Below are 25,157 nucleotides of genomic sequence, written 5' to 3'. Positions count from 1 at the left end.
ACTTGAAAAAATCCAGTTTCATGTATCAGAGTTACAAGCCATTAGCTTAGCGCCATGCTAACGTCAAACTCTATTGGCATCAGCAGTGAGCGTTGAGTCGCTTTAAGGCACGTCAGTTCACTTAACGGCCAGGAAGGGATCGTTAATGGAGTTTCTGGCCATTAAGAGCGTATCAGATCAATTACTTACGAGGCTCCATTTCTGTTCGGCTGCTGCCCTCCAAGCTACTAGCTTCCTTTGACAGGAGACAGTGAGGCTGTAGCTTATGTTTGTGGAGAAAACCAGCACGGTTTGATTGATTCCTCAACACTCAGACAATCTTGTGTGCTGGGCCTCGTTTTTTCTCATTTCACTCATCGTTTTCAGCGTTGATGCTTCTTCTCCTGCAGCTTCAGGGTCAGCGTGTCTGAGGGAGAGAGAAAAACAAAGAGCGACAGGGAAACCGGAGATGTTTGAGCTCTGGGGAGCTGTTAAAGGGATAGTTCACCCCAAAATGAGAACTTCTGTCATCATTTACTCACTTGTTCCAAACCTGTTTGACTTTCTTTCTTCTGTTCAACACATAGGCGATGTTTTGAAGAAAGCTGGAAACCTGTAATCATTGACTTCCATAATATGTTTTTCTTACTTTGGATGTCAGTGGTTATAAGTTTTCAGCATTCATTTTAAAATATCTTCTTTAGTGTTAAACTGAAGAAAAAAAACTACACAAGGGGGAGTAAATAGTGATGTTATCTTCATTATATTTGGCTAAACTATCTCTTAAAGGTTGTTTTTTCTGGGAGGATTTGTTTTGAGAAATGATTTCAAATTACATTTTGAAGCCAGTGGCTGAGTTCATCTAAATTTGACCCAAATTTGGGTTGAAATCGAATTTTGGAGAACAACAGAAGCAATTTTGGATGAACAATTCCTTTATATTTGTGGAATTGAAAAAACATTTGTGCTGGACCTTGTGTTTATTTATTTATTTATATTTTTTCTGATTTCAGCCACTGTTTTGAATCGGTGTTAATGCTTGTTCTCCTGCAGCGTCAGGGTCAGTGTGTCTCAGAGAGAACACGAGAAAGAAACAGAGAGTGAAAGCAGAGACGTTTGAGCTCTGAGGAGCTGTTAGAACTGTTTTTCTTTTCTCTGGGAGGAGATGTTTTGAGAAGGTCAGCGGCAGATCTGAAGCTCTGAGTGGAGGGCTAGTGTTTGCAGTTACTTTACAGGCGCGAGGAGAGGGTCCCTAATGAGGGAACACTCAGTCACACTCTGCTGATTCTGCAGCCAGTGCAACAAATAAATGAGCAGATTCAGCCACGGACCTACAGAAGTGTGTGTGTTTTAGTGCTAGATCTGTTTCAATCTTGAACAGTGTGTCCTGTGCGTTTTAAGTGAACGATACCATCTCGTTCCTCACACTTGCTTTGCGTGGAAATGAAAGGCGTTCCGTTGAAGCAGAGAGATGTGAGTGGTTTTGTTGAATTGGAAGGAATATTATCCTCCTGTTTCCACTTGGTGCTAACATGCACTTTTATTAGGGCTCTTTGATTAAACAGGGACCTATTATGCTTCCTTTTACAAGATGTAAAATAAAAGTCCCTAATGTGTGAAGTTTCAGCTCAAAATTCCACATAAATAATGTTTCATAACTGTTTGAAACTGCCCCTTTTTAAACTTTGATGCATACTGTGTTGTTCTGGTGACTGTCGCTTTAAATTCAAATGAGGTTGTGCTCTTTTCAAAAGTGGGCGGAGCTACAGATGCCTATGTGTCAGCATAGTGGCAGACTCAAAAACAAGACTAACGTTCTATGCTAATGAGAGAGAGAGAGGTTGTCGCTAATGGGCGGGGCTTTTCCCCTCTGATGACACGTACAAAGGGAGAATGTCCATGAATTTTTATGAAGTGTGATTATAAAACATTAAATTAATACATTTTTACTATTAGAAGCTGGTTATATTCACAGACTCTTGCCACATGACTGTGTTTAAACCCCTTATAAAAGTGATTTTTGCATAATAGGCCCCCTTTAATGAGTTAGTTATGAAAAATTTATCTTAATGTACCCGCCCCAGATGTATATTTCATTTCATACAGTTGATTAGTGACTAACATGATGCAATGACTCCGTAAATGAAGAAGCCTGAAGTGTAGAATGCAATTAAATGGCCTAAAATTCAAGATATTGCACTGTGTGAGTTATGCAATATCACAGAAGTAATGCACGCTTAATCGCACAAGAATTGTCCCGAATAGCAAAAGTGCAAATGTGAAATTGATTTCATACAGCAGGGCAATAAATAAGTTAATATTGTGCTACATTTTACATGCTGAAATGTGAGCCCATGTGATGCTTTCCACAATAATGGCTTTAGATTTGCTTTAGGGGTCATTTTTTTAATGAAATTTAATGTGTGATTAAAATATGATTATTAAGATTAATTGCCATATAATGTAACTGATTAGATTAGAATATATTAGTAACATGAGTGTTAACTTTGAATGCAGTCAGATTTGATGCATGTTCATCTCCCTCTTAAAGCTGTCAAATGTGGTTTAAAAATCAACTTACAATCAATTTACACCTAGATTGTTGACTTGTGATCTGAAGTGCAAATAGGATTTTGTTGCTCAGAAATTTCCTGTTAAAACTCAGGAGACTTTAAATGTGGGGTGTCATTTTTGGGCCTAGTGGTAAACAAATAATGAAATCCATTTCTTGAACGTTCCCCTCGTCCTCCATTGGTCAGACAAAAACACACAGTTGCCCATTACAGGTCACTTTAAAGTACAAATGAAATCGAAACTAACCATATTGATAATTGTTAGCTCACATTGCTAGTTTTGTGGTGAATAATTCATCTGTGCATGTCATTAAGAAAAAAAAATTGTTTGCCTTTGTAATCTAAAATTTAAATCTGAATTCCCACTTCCTCTTTGTTTTCAGTTAAATTCTCAGTGCTGATGACGTAGTGGTTAGAGTGGTTAGAGTGGCGACCCAAGTTTGATTTCTGCCTCGAGGTCCTATGCCAAAAAAATTATAAAAAATATATAATAAGAACTCTTTTACATACATAACCACGTCCCTCCAACTGTCAGTTTTAACAACAAAAAGAAATGGTGAGCAGGAGGAGTCTGTCAGGATTTAATAACTCTCCCGAAACCCATTTCCCGATTTTTCTGAATGAAATGTTTTTACTACATGCAGTCAGCTCGCAGTAGAAAAAACAAGCCACACCCACTGTTTTCTAATTTAATATTCTGTTTCTTTAGGAACTGCGTCACTATACGAAAAAAAAAGGGTCACTGCTTCCGGTTCATGCGGATTTTAAGGTTTAGCTCCTTGAAACTGTACTGGAAAGATATTTATATATAAACACAGTATCTGTTATATTTGTATGGGTTCGAAATTGACAATATTGCACAACAGTCAGCTTTTCGGGTTTATCCACAAGCGATGAAACTTTAAAGATTGAAGTTGAAGATTGAAGAGCGATGAAACTTTTAAAGAAACCTGTTGTAAGCTCTGAGGCTTATTGAATCTCTGCATTTTTGTTGAACATTTATATTAAAATATATTGTTTCTATAGATACAACCAGCTTTAAATTACTTTTATATCACTGTTGTTTTTAATTCCATTGTGCTAGTCCAGCCCAAGCTAGTGTTGTCAAAAGTATCGACTGTGGTATCAATCGATTCTAAAATCATATAAAGATTTCCTGCAAATATTTATATGCTGTCGAGTGCGTTCTTAAACACCGCTGATTGGCCATTGTGTTCACATGCGCAATAGAAAGGACTGCGATTGGCCATGGCCAGTGTCCGTGTATCTGTTTTTGCACTCGGTGAAGAGTGGTGAATCAAAGACCTTCACCGCCAATCACAGTCATTTCTGTTGCGCATGTGAATGGCTAATCAGCAGTGTTTAGGAGCGTGCTATACAATGTTAGCAGGAAATGCACATTTTTAAAATTTCAGTATCGAAAGGTACCAAACTCGATACTTTTGACAACGCTAGCCCAATCTCATGAGAAAACGTAACTATTTTACATATTGTCAAAAAAGCAGCTAATTCATACGAATTCATACAATATTGTGGGTATAAAAACATTTAATTTCTAAACAGTGGTGTTCCACCAAAACCCAGTTTTTGACACATCTATCACTGGGAGATGATCAAATCATACTAAAATGTACAAATAAAATCAAATAAATTCATACGGTTAGCCACTAAAGGCTGATTTATGCTTATCAGCATAAGCCACAGCGCCTGCCTTGCGTGTAGTCGTGCATTTATACTTCTGTGTGCTGTTTGTGTTGCTCTGCCATAGGTTTTGTCGCTAGCTGGCTGTAGGTTTTATGTTCCTCTGTGTCGAGTTTCCTCGCGGGTGTTTTGTTTTTTCATGAATGCTACCTTGACGTACAGGAACCGCTCTGAATTGTGAACTTTAATATAAGGTAAACACAAAAAATTCAACAATCTCTCCATCGGGCTCGCTGCTCTCAGTACCGCCCACACTCATCACTGCTACCAAGCCGACCAATCACAGGCCATGCGCCAAGTGTCGTTGCAACATAGTTAAATTATTTTGAGAGGTTCTTGTCAGCGTCAGCCACAGCGAGAGGTCTGTGACTGTGCGAAGGCTGCACTGGAGCATGCATGTGCACTTGACGCAGAAGTATAAAGCAGCCTTGAGTCAAAAAGTTACGAATTTTTTGCATTGGACATTCACAATGCCTCATGGGATTGTAGTTCTTTAGCGATTAAATCAATAATACACACAGAACAAAAAATTTTACACAATTTTTGTCTTATTTACAAATTCTTCTTTGCTCTATATTAAAGGGGAACTATTATGCCCCTTTTTACAATAAGTCTCTGATGTCCCTAGAGTGTGTACGTGAAGTTTCTACTTTTTAATAACACTATAAAATGGACCCTTTTAGGCTTTGGTCCTAATTGTGTCATTTTAGCAACTGTCACAAATGAGATTGTGCTCTTTTTAAAAGAGGGTGGAGCTACAAATGCCTGTGTGTCAGCATAGTGGCAGATTCAAAAACAGAACTGACTTCCTATTCTGATGAGGGAGAGATTGTCACTAGTGGGCGGGGCTTTCTCCCTCTGATGACACGTACAAAATGAGAATGTCAATCAAAGTGTTTCTGCAGTCTGTTTCTATATAGTGTGATTATTAAACAATAAATAAATACATTTTTATCATTGTAAGCTAGTTGTATTCACGGTCTATTGCCACACAATTGTGTTTAAACACCTTGTAAAGTGATTTTCGCATGATAGGACCCCTTTAAAGAGCCCATATTATGGGTTTTTGAAAATGCCCTTCCATGTAGTGTGTACCACAGCTCTAAGTGAAGTGAAATATCCAGCTAAGGCTTAAATCTGTAAGTGTACAGTGTTTAAAACTATTGATTCATCTATAAAAGAGTCGACTCATAGTGCTTCAAACGAGTCGCCTTGATAACGAGTCATTAGGTGTTTCGCGATGACGCAGCCACGAAACACAAGCCTCGCCAGTAGTTACGCGCGCAAACCAGGGAGATTTGAAACCTGCGGCCCCGCCCACTAACACAGAAAAAACACTAGACACACACACACAGACGCCGCCGGTCCAATGAAGTCAAGCTGTGCTCAGATGGATAATATTGACAGTCTCTACCCAAAGATGAGTTGTTAACCTGGTACAGTACGCGCGGTTACTCTTTATATTCTCTTATCACATGTAAGCCACGTTAAAAACGCGACGCGTGCCGCTTTGTTTACGGATTTAACGTTAAAGGCTTTTGTGAGCTCGCGTTCCACTGCCGTTTGTCGTTGCTATGGCGATCGATCATAAGCTAGGAGACAGGACACTCGTGTCACTTTCCCTAGTTCTTCTGAGGAGCGTTGTGTGTATGTGTGTGTGTGTGTGTGTGTGAGAGAGAGAGAGAGAGAGAGAGAGAGAGAGAGAGAGAGAGACTCGCGTCGCTTTCCCTAGTTCTTCTGAGGAGCGTTGTGTGTGTGTGAGAGAGAGAGAGAGAGACTCGCGTCGCTTTCCCTAGTTTTTCTGAGGAGCGTTGTGTGTGTGTGTGTGTGAGAGAGAGAGAGAGAGAGAGAGAGAGAGAGAGAGAGAGAGAGAGACTCGCGTCGCTTTCCCTAGTTCTTCTGAGGGGCGTTGTGTGTGTGTGTGTGAGAGAGAGAGAGGGAGAGGGAGAGAGAGAGACTCGCGTCGATCTCCCCAGTTCTTCTGAGGAGGGTTGTGTGTGTGTGTGTGAAAAAAGCCTTACACTATGAAGCGCGTGTGCACTGTGACTACTTTTATATAGTTGATTACCAGCTGGGCATTTCACTCTGTCTCGTGCTGAAGGCTGTCACTGTCGACCAATCGCAGCAGGCTGTCATCGGTCCAATCAGCGCAGATTAGCTTCGCGCTGAGGAGGGGGTTGGGAACAAATGAATCGCTGAACGATTCATATGGGAGTCGTTGGGATAATTAGGTAAAAATAAATGCAGGTTATAAGACCATCAAAGTGTTTTATGACCTTGCATGCATATTAGACTGTTGTTGGAGACCCTTACAACCTAAATATGACCCTATTTCATGTATAATATGGGCTCTTTAAAACATGTATAATGATGTGATTTACCTCATAGCATGTGTTTTAGTGAATGGATTCAAAAGCTTAAAGTCACTTGGACAGCGTAAAGTCTTCTAAATCACAGCAGCAGAGCTTCGTTCAGATAATTAATCAGATTGATTTACGGATGAGCCGGAGCTGTGTTATTCTTGTACTACTGTGTGGTTAACTTTGTCCTGTGAGGTGTCCGTGTGCCGAGCTGACCTACATGAAGTGAAATAAGTCCTGTGTGTCGTGTATGTGTGCGCGCGTGTCGTGTATGTGTGTTTACGCAGGATTAGTGAACAGGCTGATTCTGTACTAGATTAGACTCTTAGTGCGCTGTTCCTATAGCGGTGACAGATGTGAGGAGGATTCTGCTGCTCAGGTATTTAGCTGCCTGCTTCAAATGGGATTGTTTCCACTGGGAAACACCGTAATGCTTTACCGCTGTAATTCAGTGATACGTTCAGATGTATCATAAGCCTTAAAAAAGTAAATGATGCAACAGAAGGAAATGGGATCACGTCAGAATGGAGACGATGCAGCATCTCCATATTTGTTATGAATTGCTCACCATGTTGCTTTACAAATCACATTTGAGCATTGCTTTAGACGTTAAGCTTAAAGGGATAGTTCACACAGCAATGCACTCATCCTTGTCACAAACCTCTTTGACTTTCTTTCTTCTGTTAAACACAAAAGAAGATATTTTGAAGAATGCTGGAAGCGTGTAAGCATTGATTGCCATGGTATTAGATTTTTACTACTACTGTGGAAGTTGTTGGTTACAGGTTTTCAGCTTTATTCAGAATATATCGTCTTTTGGGTTCAACAGATGAAATTTGTAAAGGTTTGAAAGCACTTGAGGGTGAGTAAATGATCAGTATATTTTCATTTTCGGGTGAACTATCCCTTTAACAGTTCACATGCTACGCGACTTTATTATTTTACAAGCTAGTACCACTTTGCATTAAGTATAGGGAAAATATCTGTGACGAAACCAAAAAATTCTGGATGCATTTGGCCAAAAAACAAAACCGAAAATGCTAGTTAATAATTATTTATTATTATTTGATTAAACGGTAAGTAATTATGTAACACGTATTCAATTTAACTCATTAACTTTAATTTTACTGATTTTAAAAAACACAAGCCTATAAATAACCACATTTTATCGACAGTAAAATTCAAGACGTGTCATTTTACCAGCGTTGCCATGACAACATAGTAGCACTACTGCAAGCAGCAAGAGCAAACATACTACAGCAAAGTCCCTTTAAGGCAAATCATTTCACCCAGCGGTCATCTTTGAAACGCCTCTCGGGCAGTATGCTCGGGCATTCTGTTTAAATAAACATCAAAATCTCCAAAACTACTTGCCAATATAACAATTACATTACATATTATGAATAACCAATAAAATTAAACAACTGTCTATTTAGTTTCATTTCTAAATGTTCATATCACACAAACTCTGCAGAAACTCACGTCTAGTCCAAGCCCCTCCCCTGGAGAATTGTCATTCTATAGCGATCACTGATTGGCTCATGTACTAGAAGGTAGGATTTATTCACCATATAGTGATCGTTGATTGGCTCATGTTCTAGAAGGTGGAGCTTCATTTGCCATATTGACTGTTACACTTTTCCCCATTCAAAAGTATACGAGTGACACGTCTTGTGTATTCTATAGTCTTTGACTATAGTGTATATGTGTGTATGTTCACTTCCGGTTGTATGAAACTATGAAGGAAGAGGTAAAGGTTTCGCTTTTTTGTTACCAAAAATGAGCATGGTAAAAATAAAATAAAAACAGGAGTTTATCAGCAACAGGAGAGAACATCCTTACTACATTGCTGTAACCTCAGTGCATACTTTGCTGTTTTATTTATAGTAAAAATGACACTCCTTCACGGGAGTCCACACTTGTAAACAATCGCTCCATCGGGCTCGCGCGGCTCTCAGTCCCGCCCACAATCGTCAGCACTACCAAGTCGACCAATCACAGAGCTTGCGCTACGTGTTGTTGTGACGTGTAGTTAAATTTTTTGAGAGGTGCGCGTCAGCGACGCCGACGGCCATGACAAGGGCTATGCATCCACGCGTAGGCCGCGCCGTAGCATGCGCTTGATGCAAAAGTATAAATCAGCCATAACACACTCATCATAACATGCCTTGGAATAACAAAGACTGAGATTCTTCTTCCGTTTCATCTCATAGTTTGATAATGATTGTTATGAGCATATTAATACAAGCTCAAGTGAGATTGTTGTGAATTTGACTTGAATGATTTAATAATTGCTGATTAATTGTGTTATTTGTCATAGAATATATTTTCCATGCATATATCCACTTTAAAAAGTTCTTTTATCAAAGATTTGTGGTAGGGGTGGGCGGTACACCGGTGTCATAGTCATCACCGGTGTGACATTGCGCCACGACATGGATTTTCTAATACCATCAATACCGGTATAAATCAATTATGCGCCTTGAACGGCTGCATTTACATCAATAATAGCTAATTCTAAATAATAAGGCATTCAATTTTCTTCAAACGTTCAGTTGTGGTCTGAATACATGTCCTTATACTACAGGGCTCGAAATTGCAACCATTTTGGTCGCATGAGCGCCCGAAATTTAATCTATGCGCCCTCATAATATATTTGGGAGCATTTGTGTGTCTGAATATAATGAACAGGGAGCTTTTGTTACTGCAGGAAATGCAAACGGCTGAAGAGTGAAAAGTGCACAGGTTTGCAAACCTCACCTAAAGTTATAATAATAATAATGGCGCAGATGACAGCGATCATGACATGAGGTAAATGTTGATCCGCCAGCTGAGATCAATCGAGTGTTTTCAGAGAAGGTGCCCGAATCTCGATGCGTTGCATTCACCGCGTGTTCAGCGCAAATGTCCGCTAAATATAAAATCTAACACTGTACACATCATCGCCAAAGAAACTCACCTTTACTAAGTTTACACTGAAACTACGGCTCATAACAAAGAGCGGAATTGCACTGGTGGTCATCGCGAGAATCCTGCTCTGTCTGCTCATAAATTGGTGCGGCTGACTCGCCTGCTTTATTCCACCAACACAGAGAAATGAAGATCAGCTCATAACGAGACTGGGCATTTACAATGACCCAAACCGAAACTTTTAAAGAGTGATAGAAGGGAGACTTTCTTTTGTCCGTTCTTCCTTGAGATGTATATTATTTTGCTATTGAAAGTAATACCATGATATTATACCGTCACCGTTCAAAAGATGAAAAATACTGTGATATTAATTTTAGGTCTTATTGCCCACCCCTAATTTGTGGTTATATCAAGTTTTATGATGGTTGATCTGTATATTCTAAAAGCAGTGCAATTTAGATTATTGTAAACTTGACTGAATAGTGAACTTTTAGAATCATTTTTAATGTGTTAATCTGAGACCAGACAAAATCTTTTCTATTGTCCACTGTAAAAATTATTACATTATTATTATTATTATTATTATTATTATTATTATAAGGGATTATTTTATTGTTTTATGATGATTGATAAGTGATGATACATATAAATAGCTGTGCAAATTCATTTGATTTGTAAATTTGACTCAATAATAACTATTTTTAAATATCTGTTTTGTTAATGTGACATGTTTCTGTCCGATATTACATGTTCCATGCATACTGCCACTATAAATAAAAGTAATTTTTTTTAAGGATTTGACACGTGGCCCTTTACTTGGTTTGCAAAACTTGACGTTGCCCTCGGGTTTAAAAAGTTTGCCCACCACTTCACTACAGTGTACCTCCTTGCATTATTTTATAGAAACATTCACCACATTACAGTACAAACCACCTCATATTCCCACTACATTTATTTTAGAAGACTAAATCTGAAACAAGAAATAGTTCAGTAGGAGGCCTCAACAGTCACTCCTTTTTTTCACAATAATACATTATGCTATTTGATACAATATCCAAAGACAGCTCATTAGCCGAAGCGTGTATCAGCTTGTTGCTCGCCTGATGACCAGACAGTGGTGATAGTTCTTTCATGTCAGCTTCACGCGAGGAACATTTCCATATGTTCGCAGGTTTTTGGCAGTACACACTGTAGGCTGCTTAATTTGCTTTGAACAGAACCCAGCCTCCCCTCAGCAGCGCTAACGGTTTAACACGGCGCCTGTGGGCCACACGCTGAAAGCTTCCAGCCAAACGCAACCCTTCGGTGGCTTCATTATTGATCCTGATGAACAACCGGGGCTCGCAGTCAAAACCACCGCAGTTTGTTCATTACAAATCAGCAAATTACAAACAAAAAAAATACAAATTGGCCTCTTCTGGAATGCGAATGAATGTCTTCATCTGTAGGATCCTTTATTATCAGTATTCCACAGTTTTATTGGCAGACTTGTAAGTAAAATGATCCAAAAAATTCAAGCAATATCTGAGCCGTACAATAGAGTACTATGGTGTCACTTTGTAGGCTAGTTTGTTAGCATTAAGTTAGGGTTCGAGGGTTTTTCACATCTGAAAAGGCGTTTTGAGAGGTGTTTTGACAATTCAAAGTGTTTCCAAGCCAAAAAAATAAAAAATTAGGAGAATGCTAGGAGAATGGTAGGGTTGACGAGTTTGGTTTAGCCACAGGCTTTTTGCTCGATTGAATAGTTTTTTCCTATAGGCTTTTCGATTATTGCAAATAATAAGCTCAAATAATAAGCTGTGTTCAAACATTCATTATAATAAAGGTTATTGCACAGTGAATCCCAAATTTTGCCTGTAATTTTCGCATGTTAAAAAATAAATTTGACTTCACGTTGTCAATCGGAGTCACATACGGCATTCGAAACTTTTGTCTGTCTAAAAAAAATCGAATCTGGTTCATTTTTGTCTGTTTTTCACACCTGAGTAGGGGTTTTGAGAAGTGTTTTGACAATTCAGGGCTGTCGTCATACCATTTTGTCATTTCTCCCGGAAAACCTCTGTAATTTCACCCCTTCCCCCGGTCCTCAGTTTTCTGGTACAATCTATAATACCCCCGGATCGCCAACCATTCCAATGGCAGTGGCTGTCACCCAGTGCATAAGACAGATCAGGCACCTCTTCAGTTGCTTCGCTCGTCAACACCCCCTGCCAACAGCACCCCTCCCCACCACCACCATTTTAATTTTTCCAGCCTCTGTAAAGTCTCCGAACAGTACTGGACAGAGACCCCCCACCACCACCAACACCACCTTAGACGAGCCAGTTTCTGGTTCACTCTCTTTTTAATATGTGGTTGCAGCATCACTAGCAAGGCTTTGATAAGGAGGTGGAACTCTTCTTTCTCTCTCCTCAATCTAAGGAAGGGATGGGCGCAATATATTCTCTTTCTTCTTCTTTTGTTATTAAGGGAGAAAACAACAAATCGTCTTCACTACTCAAAGGCTCCATTTTGTATTGTTATAGCCATCGGACTTGGTGTGCAAGGTTTGTGTGCGTGACAAATTTGTAGTATTTGTGTATGAAAAAACGCATACGAAAATTTCAAAGACCTTTACACGTTTTTTGTCCATCAAGATAATCCTCACAAAATAATATAACATTCATGACTTTTGAATCCGTTTATTGAGTCTGACATCAGGCGAAGTGGCTTCCAGATCCAAGCACTCTATCAAACTCTATGGGAAGGCTCAACAACTGGTAATAATAAACGTTTACAAAGCACTGTAATACTTACAAAAATCAAGATCGCATTATATATAATCATGCCTAATATCAGATGGCCAGAAAGTGATTTATTTTTATTTTTTATAAATTGTTAAAATATTAATTTCTGTGATGTAGCAAGTGTTGTGTACACCAGGGGTTCTCAAACTTTTGAGTCCGCGACCCCCAAAATTACAATGCTTGTGACTCGTGACCCCCAAAATCCTCTAAGGTGGTTATAAATATATAAACATATATACACAAATACATATATAGATAAATAAACACACCACCGCAAATATACCAATAGGCCCAAGTTTATTCATCATTTAATTTTGAAGAACACCACTCAGAGACCATCCTCAATGTTCAGTTGTGGCCTGTATTTATGTTTAATGTTCATGAGTGCCGTAAAGATGTCAGAAAGTTTAACCTGGTGCCTTAAAAATCAATGTGCTGTGTCTTTAGTATTACAAAATAACCCCTGGGATCGCAAAAATTTGCTGATGGCGTTTTATTTGCATGTTGTTTTTTGAATGCAACTAGTAACTACTATTTTTTTCTTCTGTAGGTTATGAATAAAATATGGTCATTCTAGTAGTTTAATAAAATTAATTTGATTTTTGGAAATCCCCAAGCAACCCCCACCCCCCCAGGTCATTGTCTCGTGACCCCCCCGGGGGGTCCGAGCCCCACTTTGAGAAGCACTGGTGAAAACCATGATTTTATTTTTAAAAATGTTTTATATGATTAAAAGCGGTCATAAACAAATATTTTCTCAATTCAACTTAGCAGCGGCTTGGACCCATAAGCGGTATTCCATACGTCATGACTTAACAATCGGATAAATGAACTACACCAAGGTCTCTTGCTCACTACCGTTGTGCCGATATCTTGTCAAGATTATTTTTGTAAACATGTTTCAATGTTTACCCTTATGTGAGTGTGAGGAGTAAAAGTTCCTGATGTTTTTAATGTCTTCGAAAACGCCTTTAGTCCTATTTAGCAACTTGTTAGCAACCGTGTTTTTTAAGAAAACTAACCACTTAAAAATAATCGCTAGGGGTGTGTAACTGAGGTGTTTTATACCGTTGAATAAAACCTGAAAATATCTTGGGTGTGTGTTTACCACCATACCTGTCAACACTGGGATGTAAAAATAAGGGAACAGAATTTATCACATTGACTGATTCTGAGGTTGCATAAAAAGACCGACTACTAAGCATGGCTTTTATAGAAAGGAAGACATGTGGCCATTTTTATAATCATTTCAAAGTGTTTTCAAGCCAGATTTTTTTTTAATTAAAGCATAATTCCCTTGAACAGCTCTTGTCGCTATATCACATTTGAGTGCGCCCCCTGGTGGTTCGGAGGAATAGGGAGGATTGGCTTTGTGGAGATGTTACTGCCCCCTTATTCATAGGAAGATTAAAACTAGGAGAGAAATATTTAAATGGGATGATAGAATTGCAAAATACAGGAGAAGCTATTTGGAGAAAGGTATGGTTTACCACAGATGTTATTAAAGTGATTAAGCCAAAATCCCATTCAAAAAACCAATGGAACCTGGAAGTGCTAATACTTTAGCAGCAATGCTAACTCGCTTCCGGGTTTTTGCATACAAACTGACATCATAATTCCTCTGCTCTTTTACTTGTGAATATGCAAATGAACAAGAGACTACATTAATGTGATTTTGCATTAGGGAATTTACTAACAAGATCATTCCTATCTTTGCTATCATAAAACAAGCTTGTCTGGGAGATGTTTTCTGTTTGTGTGGGTGGGTGGAGATTTTCTTAATGGTGGTTATTCTTAAAGATTTGCGATTCCCTAAAGAACCATTTGAACTGAACTGAAAACTCTCTGATGTCAGCATCACTAGTTATTCAATGCTAGAAGTAATCATCTGTGGCGTCAGGCTTCCTAATGCAAGTTGTATATTTTTTTTATGATCATGCTGCATTGATGTTGTGTTACACGAACAGGAAACAGACATGCTCAATAGAAGTATTTCAGTGCTGTGTAGGTGGTTATGAAACCGTAATCAGAGTCACGACAGGTCGGTGGAGAATAGCATGACAGCAGTAGGAAAAAAGTGTAAACCTGGGACTAACTGGAGATGTAAGAAGACAGCATGCCTTTTTACTGAATCCCTTACAGAAAAGTCATGAGCTTCACGTGTAAAAATCACAACGGAAACACACACAAAATAAATGAACAGTAGTTTTGGAACATTTTTAAACTGTTTCATATTTTACAGTACATGTGTGATTTTTACATTAAACGTGTGATATACACTCACCGGCCACTTTATTAGGTACACCTTACTAGTATCGGGTTGGACCCCCTTTTGCCTTCAGAACTGCCTTAATCCTGCGTGACATAGATTCAACAAGGTACTGGAAATATTCCTCAGAGATTTTGGTCCATATTGACATGATAGCATCACGCAGTTGCTGCAGATTTGTCGGCTGCACATCTATGATGTGAATCTCTTGTTTATCCACATCCCAAAGTTGCTCTATTGGATTGATGTCTGGTGGCTGTGGAGGCCATTTGAGTACAGTGAAGTCATTGTCGTGTTCTAGTCTGAGATGATTCACGCTTTTTGACATGACGCGTTTTCCTGTTGGAAGTAGCCATTAGAAGATGAGTACACTGTGGTCATAAAGGGATGGACATGGTCAGTAACAATACTCAGGCAGGCTGTGGCGTTGACATGATGCTCAATTGGTACTAATGGGCCCAAAGTGTGCCAAATATCCCCCACACCATTACACCACCACCACCAGCCTAGACTGTTGATACAAGGCAAGATGGATCCATGCTTTCATTTCGTTGATGCCAAATTCTGACCCTACCATCCGAATGTTGCAGCAGAAATCGAGACTCATCAGACCAGGCAACGTTTTTTCAATCTTCTATTGTCCAATTCTGGTGAGCCTGTGCGAATTGTAACCTTTCCTGTTCTTAGTTGACATGAGTGGCACTCGGTGTGGTCTGCTGCTGTAGCCCATCCGCCTCAAGGTTGGACGTATTGTGTGTTCAGAGATGCTCTTCTGCATACCTCGGTTGTAACGAGCGGTTATTTGAGTTACCGTTGCCTTTCTATCAGCTGGAACCAGTCTGGCCATTCTCCTCTGACCTCTGGCATCAACAAGACATTTGCGCCCACAGAACTGCCGCTCACTGGATATTTTCTCTTTTTCTGACCATTCTCTGTAAACCCTAAAGATGGTTGTGCGTGAAAATCCCAGTAGATCAGCACTTTCTGAAATACTCAGACCAGCCCGTCTGCCACCAACAACCATGTCACGTTCAAAGTCACTTAAATCAACTTTCTTCTCCATTCTGATGCTCGGTTTGAACTGCAGCAGATCGTCTTGACCATGTCTACATGACTAAATGCATTGAGTTGCTGCCATGTGATTGGCTGTTTTAAAAATTTGCAGTAATGAGCAGTTGGACAGATGTACCTAATAAAGTGGCCGGTAAGGTATATATTAATATTTAACATTTTTGTAATCCTTTAGGTCAAGAAGTGTCTGGGTTTGTGCTGTATTTCCTTCTACCCTGAGGCAAAAGTTTGCTCTTTCTGGATTTGCTTAAATCTGCAGTAAGGATGTGTTTCTGTCACAAATGCACGCTCCAGTGAACCGACAGAAAGCAGGTCAGTGCATTTACATGCAGAGTGAAATAGGCGTAAGGTGAAAACAATCTCTCTGTGATGATCGTTTTATGCTTAACCTGTTTATGGCTACACTCTGAGAAAGAAAAACAGGTTAGCGTGTGCATTGTTGGTTTATTATGATTAATAATGTACATATAAATGACTTATTGTACAATAAGCCAATCCCATAATGCAATATAATAAGAAATACCAATCAGTAACTACATAATGGTTAAAAGGCCATGAAACCCCCCTGTCTCAGCAGGGTGTTTTTACACCTCTAGTTTGAAAAAAGTAAGGAAAGTGGTTGAGTACAACTTTGTTTAAGTGGGAGTGTGAGTGGTGAAAGAGGGAAGGGTTTGCATGAAAAGGGGAGTTTCATCATGTCATTTTCACAGTGGCAACACAGACACAGGGGAGATAGACAGTGCCAAAACAGTTGGTCCGAGATCGCCTGAATGAGGTGGTCTCGGTTCAATTGAAGGGAACTCTGGAGCGGATCGATTGTAGTGAGAAAGCAAAGCGATCCGAGCCCGGCTATACCACAGTGTATTATGGATATGTAATAGGCATATACGGCTATATGATGAGAGAATTATAAGTAGGGCGGGATGTCATTTCTACCGGTAAATGTGCGTTTCATATCAAATACGAAAGTGAAAGCATGCTAACTATTACCGAGAGCTGTTTATCTGTTAGGAAAACTGTCCGAACTGCAGTCTTGGTTTATCAGTAATTTCTCTCTATAATGTAAATCCTATAATGCATAATTCTAGCCAAGGGCTATGTATGAGAGAGTCTTACCTCTGATTTATATTTGGTGACGATGTCTGTGGGTGTTACCATTCAAAATTAAAGCGCAGCTTTTCTCTTATAATGTCCTATTGCTCATCGTCATAAATTAAAATAATGATGCATGACAGCTGAACAGTACTCCTGCAAAATAAACCGTGGAAACTCTGACCAATGTGAGGAGAGTTCACCCGCACATGACTTGTTTTAGCCATTTTGGTCTGTTTAGAAACTTTGCCGTGTGAAAGCGAACCGCACCAAGTACAAAGTGCCACATTGTAACAATTTTAATCCCTGATTCAGAACAAAACAGGTGTGAAAGCACCCTAAATCATTTTGACTAAGATATGTCTTTAAAAACTGAAAGAGTACTGCTGACAATGCGAACTAACTTTGCCATTTGAATAAACATAAACAACGAACATTGATCACACACTTCTGTAGCCCACCAAATCCCTAGACAGGGCAATCAACACGAACTGGAACTGCGTCTTTTTTTAAAAGAAGGCGAGTGGGCAAATTCGATTTCACCATTTCCAGATGCGAATAACTCTCGGGTAAAAATGTTCCTTACAAACATATTTTTGCCGCATGTTAGCAGACCACTGTAATCCACACATGTCTACATGACATGTACTTTCATGTACATCTGTACTTTCATCGTGGGGAAATGAAATCAAAACCTTCTTTGCGGCACATTTATAAACGCAACACTGACAACCCATGTCTCCGAACAATTATTCTTCTTCTACTTGTTTGAATTACGGTTGTCAACACAATGTGGCGTCTCTCTGAACAGTGTAACAGGTAAAAAGAGTTAATGTATTTCAATGAAGTTGCATCTTGTTCACAATAGAGCACCCTGATTGGTCCAAACTAAGTCTTAACTAATTAGTGCATAGATGTGGCTAAATGAATTCACTTTGTACCAGCCAGTTCAGACACCCAATCTCCACACTGGAATTTACACAATGATCTCATCGCTGTGATGTAGCTGCAAAATTTCAACGAATTTGCTCTAAACAACACAAACACAACCAATTTTCTCTTGTTAGCTAAACATATGTGTACTAACAGTATTTTTAGCAGCGTGGCACATATATATGACTCTCAACATCTCAAAAAATGTGTTTTGGTGTTTCGTGACCCTTTAAAGGCTGGCTGTTTTGTGTGTGTTGTGTATGTTTTACTCATGTGTATTGTATAATTAGCATAGCAACAACATGCTAACAACTTAATGGGACAGTTTGCCCTCCAAAATTAGTTTTTCCTCTCCAAAGTTTATTCACCATCAAGTGATTCCAAACCTTTGTGAGAATGTCGAATACCATGGTAGGAAAACCAAAACTATGTGAGTCAATGATTTCATGTTCAAAATAGCTTCTTTTGTATATTTAACGGAAGAAAGAAGCGCAAACTAGTTTGGATTAAGTGGAGGATGAGTACACGATCCTCCATCTTGGGACGAGCTGCCTTTAAAGATGACTTTAAGCAAGTCTTTTTTATCTTGTAGACATGTTTCGAAGCCGGTTAAAATTGTAAGAAGAAGAAACCCAAACCACAGCTAAGATGCTAAACTTACAATGAGGGCAGTTAAGCATGAACAGTGCTGTTTGCTGAGTCAGGACGCTTCAGAATCTTTGTGTACAGATTTAAATGGTCAGCATGTCTTTTGGTCATTCTGCAGAGAGTGTTTCAGATAGGTCTCCTCGTCATTTAGTCTCACTCGCAGATGCCATATGCTGGCTATTTTATGTGCGCGCCTGCTGACTTCCTGTGAAGTGGATTTCTCTTTGAAAATTGCAGATAAATTCACACGTATGCTTCCATTTTATCGTTTTATGTGAATCCTAGACGTGGAAGTGTGAACGCTCACTGGATTTGAAAGTGAAAAGGCTGGTTGGGACACAGAAACGGTCTTCAAACTTGCTGCTCAGCTGTGTTAGGTGCACCAGAGGTTTAGAGCGGTCATAAATATCTTATGATGGTGATGTAACCCTTGCAATGGATTCCAAGGCAAGTCCCTGAGCTCAGTTAGCACGAATGCTATTGTGTGTTAAAAGCCTTTGAAGTCAAACTGGCTAGGGTGAAAACAAAGGAGATCGAATCAAAAGTGCAGATTCGTGTGGTTTGCCGTTGGCTCTTCCTAAATAATCTGACAGTTCTACATGTGCGTCTATAATGTGATGAAACATGCAGCTGACACTTTGGAAATGCAAAATAATTTCTGCTAAATCAGTAAAACACTTAGTAAAACACTCTTTTACCCTTTCTATTGAGTAGCGTTCAATAAATAAACTATTCACTGATGTTTCAGAGCCATTCTCTGCTTGCCAATGAAAATAAAATAGTGGAACCTTTGGTCAATACCATGCAGTGTAATTGTTTATTGATTTGGATGCCTTGAAATTCATATTTTATAACTCAGCGCTCTTTTTCTCTTTCTCTCTGTCTGTGCAGGTAACCGGTAGGATGGTGGCAGGGGAAGTGAGTGGGCACAGCTTCCTGGTGGCATGCTGGCAGCCCATTCTAATACTGATGCTGGGCACAGTGCTGTCTGGCTCTGCCACGGGCTGCCCATCGCGCTGTGAGTGCAATGTTCAAGAGCGCTCTGTCTTGTGCCACCGCAAGAAGCTGATGTCCGTTCCAGAGGGGATCCCGTCGGAAACACGACTCCTAGACCTCAGCAAGAATCGAATCAAAACCATAAACCCAGATGAGTTTTCTGCCTTCCCGCAACTGGAGGAGCTGGAGCTCAATGAAAACACAATCTCTGCCATTGAGCCCGGCGCCTTTAACAACCTCTATGGCCTGCAGACTCTCGGCCTTCGCAGCAACAAGCTAAAGCTCATCCAGCTGGGAGTGTTCACAGGCCTCAGTAATTTAACCAAGCTGGATATCAGTGAAAATAAGATCGTAATTCTGCTGGACTACATGTTCCAGGATCTGTACAACCTGCGCTCTTTGGAGGTCGGGGATAATGACCTTGTCTTCATATCCACAGGGCCTTTCACGGCCTTAGCAGCCTAGAGCAACTCACGCTAGAGAAGTGCAACCTGACCTCTGTCCCCACAGAGGCCTTCACGCATCTGCACAGCTTGGTCACACTGCGCTTACGAAATCTCAACATCAACAGCATTAGAGACTACAGCTTTAAAAGGCTGTATCGTCTCAAAGTGCTGGAGATCGCCAACTGGCCCTACCTGGATACCATGACCACCAACTGCTTGTACGGATTGAATCTTACCTCCCTAACGATCACTAACGCAAACTTGACGTCGATTCCATACTTAGCCTTGCGGCACCTGGTTTATCTTCGTTTCCTCAACATGTCCTACAATCCCATCCAGATGATTGAGGGCAACCGGCTTCATGACCTGCTCAGACTGCAGGAGTTGTACCTTGTGGGTGGCCGACTGTCAATGATCGAGCCCTACTCTTTCAGAGGACTCAACTACCTAAAAGTCCTCAATGTCTCCAGTAACTTCCTTACCACCTTGGAGGAGTCTGTGTTTCATTCAGTGGGGAACCTGGAGACACTTGCATTGCACGACAACCCTCTGGCTTGTGATTGCCGTTTGCTTTGGGTTTTCCGCCGCCGCTGGAGGCTCAATTTCAACCGACAGCAACCAACGTGCTCCTCACCTGAGTTTGTTCAGGGAAAAGAGTTCAAGGACTTTCCTGACGTACTTCAGCCTAATTACTTTACCTGTCGCAAGTCTAGGATTCGAGATCGAAAGCCACAGCAGAAGTTTGTCGATGAAGGCACCACAGTCCACTTTGTCTGCCAAGCAGACGGAGACCCGACACCTGTGATCATGTGGCTTTCCCCACAAAAGCAGTTCATCACTATGAAGACGATAGGTCGGCTTACTGTTTTCCCAGATGGTACCCTAGAAGTACGTTATGCTCAGATTCAGGATAATGGCACGTATGGCTGCATCGCTAGTAATGCTGGTGGAAATGACACCGCTTTAGCCCACCTACATGTTCACAGTTACTCGCCAGACTGGCCCAATCAACCCAACAAAACCTTGGCGTTCATTTCCAACCAACCCAACGACAACAGCATCAACGAAACTAGAGCAACAGTCCCGTTTCCATTCGATATAAAGACGCTTATCATCGCCACCACCATGGGCTTCATCTCTTTCTTGGGTGTGGTTCTGTTCTGCCTTGTTCTGCTCTTTCTTTGGAGCAGAGGCAAAGGCAACAGCAAACACAATATTGAGATAGAGTATGTCCCACGCAAATCGGACGCTGGGATGAGCAGCAGCGGCGCCGATGCCCCTCGGAAATTTAACATGAAAATGATATAATCCAACCAGGGAGTTCAAAAGACCCTTCTCGTAAAGACTCGTAAAGACAAAAGCAAGAGATTCCCTGCCTGAACAACCTCTGGCTCTGATGAGCTCCCCATAGAGGAGGGGTTTTTCTCCCCCTTTCTAAAGACGGATGTGCGGCACAGAGGCAGTTGGTGCTTTTGTTCAATATTGAACATGAGAGGGGGAAAATGTCCTCATGCGCACTCCTCTGTGATGGCCGCTTAAACTCAGCCTACAGGGACCAATATCTTTGAGAGAGGATTTTGTTTTAAAACACTTAAGTTCCTGTGGATTTTTATGGGCTAAAAAAAACGTGGAAAAAAAGGAAAACCGAACCTCCAAAATGTTTTGTGTCAACCTTCAGAATGCAAAGGCAGAGCATCCTTCTCCCTGCAGTCCTGCTGCCCACATCCTCTTTGTTTAACCCATTGGTTTCTTGTTTTCTACTAAATTTAATAGTTTTATGAGAGAATAGCCGTAGATAAATAAATCAGGGGTGAAAAGCACATTTAACAAGCCTAAGTGCTGAATTTGCCCATATTTGTTTTCTACATTGTGTCTTAACAACAGAATGTGGAATATAATAGATTGCATTTCCATTCCTGTCACAGAAAAATGTGTATAATGCAACTTTCACCACACATTGTTTTCTTTACACCTGTACTTTGCTGTTAGGTTCTAATTTTGCTTTCAGATGCGGACATCTGTGGGATTAACGAAGGGAATTTTACGACTCAAGCATCTGGATAAACAAGTACAGGTTGGATTAATGGCTAGGCAAGTGAAAGCACCGGTAATTATGTGACTTTTGTTGTGTGTTTTGCTTTAATTTTATGTAGCGATGATCAATTTAGCCTACGGCAAGCATTTCTGTCGTGCCTGGTCAGGTTTAAACCCATTTAATGGCACCACAGCTTCACATTTTTATATAACAACCCATTCCGAGTTGTTGTTTTTTTTTTTTACTCAGAAGCCAAACTAAGAATGTATAGCTCTATCTCCGAGTGCGGAGGTGCGAGAGTGAGCGAGTTTGCCACAGAATCAATCATTTCATCAAAAGGTGAGAGTGTTAATATGCTCGACAGCACTCAATCACCTTCACCTGCTGGGTCTCACACCTGTCTCATGCTCTCAGATCCGTCTCTCAGTTCTTAAACCTGTCTCATGCTCTCAAACCTGTCTGATGGTCTCAGTCTTGGACCTGTCTTATGTTCACAGATCTATTTTCTTAACATTTTATGAAGCGTTGGTCCCCAAAGAAACACTCCAGCACATCTAAGGGAGCAGATGTTGCTGGATTTATGGCATTCAACATTTAAACTATCAAACATACTAGTATCTACTGTCATGCAACTAGTACTTATTTTATAGCTAATAGTACTTTTTTTAATTAGATATTTGTCATTATCGATTGGCTACCTTATTATTTTAGGTCTAGTGTGATCTTTTTCTAAAAGATACTTGTACCTATTTATTAGATACTAATACTTGTAATATTGACAAGTATCATACCTGTACGAGTATCCAGGAGACCCGGAGGGGGGAGGGATGTATAGGTATCGGGGCTGAGGTGTTTGAATAACACAACCTCTGCGAATGGTGGGAGGGGTGGGGGTGAATTGCAGGAGTTTTCCAGGAGAAATAACAAAACAGGAGATGGGTCTAAAATACGGGAGACTCCTGGGAAAAACGGGAGTGTTGGCAGGTATGACGAGTATCTATTTTATAGTAAGTAGTAACCAATTTCAAATTTTTGGGAACTGTCTATCAAATATCAACCATTCAGTTTTGACTACTATGTATTAATAGTAATAACCAGCAAGCAGTTTGTTGTGTTTAAAAGAAGTCTAATAGATGTCTAATAGACATTTTAACATAGATGTCTTGGCTAAAATAATGCTAAATTTGGGCTCTCAGTAAAAATCAATAGACGCCTAAGAATTCAAAATAGACACCCATAATTCGACTAGTCATCAAATAGGCAGGATTGGAGGACTAGATGTGAAGTTTGTATAATTTTTGTCTACTTTTGGGCTGTTATTAGGTGTCTATTAGATTTTTACTGACAGCCCAAATTTAGCCTGGTTTTGGCAAGACGTCTATGTTTAGATGTTTAATAAATGCTAAATTACTTGGTGGGAGATTTACTAGTAATAATTCTAGCTCGATCTCATGAGGAAACTCAACTATTTTACAAATTGTCAGAGATGTGGCTAATTCGCACGATTTTATATGATTTCAGGATGCAAAACCCTAGACCCCACCCCTAGCTCTACTGCTCATTGGTTGATGAGCAAATCGTACTAACATGAGTATGAATGACATTATACAAATTAATACAAGGTAGGAACTAAATCAAAAAGTTACGAATTGCCACTAGATTGCTTTGGGTATTCATTACATCCTTATTATTATTATTTTTTTATACTAGCACCTGTTATAACATTCTGGTACTTAAAACCTAATTGATTTTAGTACTATATAAATACTCATATCTATTAAAACAATACACAGCAGGCACAGGATGTAAGATTGACGTTGTACCCCTACGTTGTCGGACGTTGCATTTTGTTTGGAAATAAAAATCAGGTTGACGTCAGAACCCAATGTCAAGCCGACGTCAGTGTTCAACGTTGGACAGACGTTTCATTTTGCTTTCTGACGCAAACTAAAAACAACTAAATATCAACATCTAATAATGTTACAACTTGACATTTTGTGGACGTTACCAGTATGACGTCTATCAGACGTTGGATTTTGGTTGCTATACCTGACGAATAAATGTCAATATGATGTTGGTTAAAGATGTTGGTTCGATGTTGGATTTTGGTCAACCGAAAATTAACAAAATATAAACGTCATTTCACATCGTTATTGGACGTCAAATTAACATCTTATGACGTTGTGTGTCTGCTGGACTAGTTCTTATTGATTAGATACTAGTACTAGGAATGGAATTAGTTCTTGTATCTAATAAAAGGAACTAGTACCTAAATAAATAAGCATTAATTTACAATAGATAAAAATAGTAAGGCATGCAAATAGATACTAGTATGTTAAAATGTGTAATTGGCTTGCCACACTGATTTGTTACAATGACCACTATCTACTTGGAGAACAAGATTAGCATTTATGTTTACAGTCTTTATGTTAAACGTTTGTGAAAAAAAAAGATGGAGTTACTTGAATGAGAAGAACGCGCAATTAAATGTGGAGCAGTGTGCAGGTTTCGATGCAGAAATGCAATGGTTTAATGAATTCTCTCCACAGTACAGCTGTGTTTTTAAGTGTGTGGTTTAATCTGGGCCAAGCAGGCAGGTGATTTCCAATGCAAGGACACTGAGCTGTGTTTACGCACTGGATTTTGCTCTGGTGTAGATGGGTTTCGCCTTGCTAAGTGGTTTATTACTGCTGACTGAAGCTGCAGATGGAGAAAGCCGCACAGATGGTTTAACCCTTACTGATCCACTTTAGAGTTAATCTGACACACATACCTGAATCTTTCTCTGATCCTCTGCCTTTGTGGTCAACCTGCTGTTTTCATCCCGTTACATCGAATAAATCTTTCTATGACCTCTCCAACATTCAGCCCAGGACGATAATGTGCATTAATGTGGTCCATAATATTCTTTTATACTAAAGAAAAAAGGAAAAAAGACCTAAAAAGGTGAAAAAATCTAGTATGACAAAATGTTTAAATTGTTCTGTGCAATAAAGGTAATATGCATTTTGTTTTCTTTTTTCGTTATCCTTTTTTTTAATTAACACAATTTTATTGATGTTGAATTGTTGAAAATATGGTATGTTGTATTAAACAATCTATGGAGATTTTTTTACCAAAAATGTGCCTTGTTTTTTTTTTTTTTTTGTTTTTGTTTTTTGCTGTACTGATGAATTTCTGGGGTGAGAAAATTGTTTATTATTATTATTATTATTATTATTATTATTATTATTATTATTATTATTATTATAGGTATTAACATGCATGCATGACTTTTTCACCTGGTATTAACACAACCCAGGTTCATTGGAAATATATGCTTCAAGCTACATTTATGCAAAACATAAAATACATTTCT

The 25,157-nt window shown here is 39.6% G+C and overlaps 1 protein-coding gene across 1 annotated transcript in view; it reads left to right on the top strand.

Moving 5' to 3' along the window:
• Positions 1 to 24,400, top strand: part of lingo1a (leucine rich repeat and Ig domain containing 1a) — a 54,478-nt gene extending 30,078 nt beyond the window's left edge. The window contains 2 exon segments of the mRNA XM_056451723.1: positions 19,214 to 19,751; positions 19,754 to 24,400. Coding sequence (XP_056307698.1) covers positions 19,226 to 19,751; positions 19,754 to 21,072 — 1,845 coding nt within the window. The 5' untranslated portion in view covers positions 19,214 to 19,225 and the 3' untranslated portion in view covers positions 21,073 to 24,400.
• The last annotated feature ends 757 nt before the right edge of the window (positions 24,401 to 25,157 follow it).

Source organism: Danio aesculapii, chromosome 25 (assembly GCF_903798145.1).
Source record: "Danio aesculapii chromosome 25, fDanAes4.1, whole genome shotgun sequence".
Lineage (NCBI taxonomy): Eukaryota > Metazoa > Chordata > Actinopteri > Cypriniformes > Danionidae > Danio > Danio aesculapii.
This window is presented reverse-complemented; position numbering and strand designations above follow the sequence as displayed.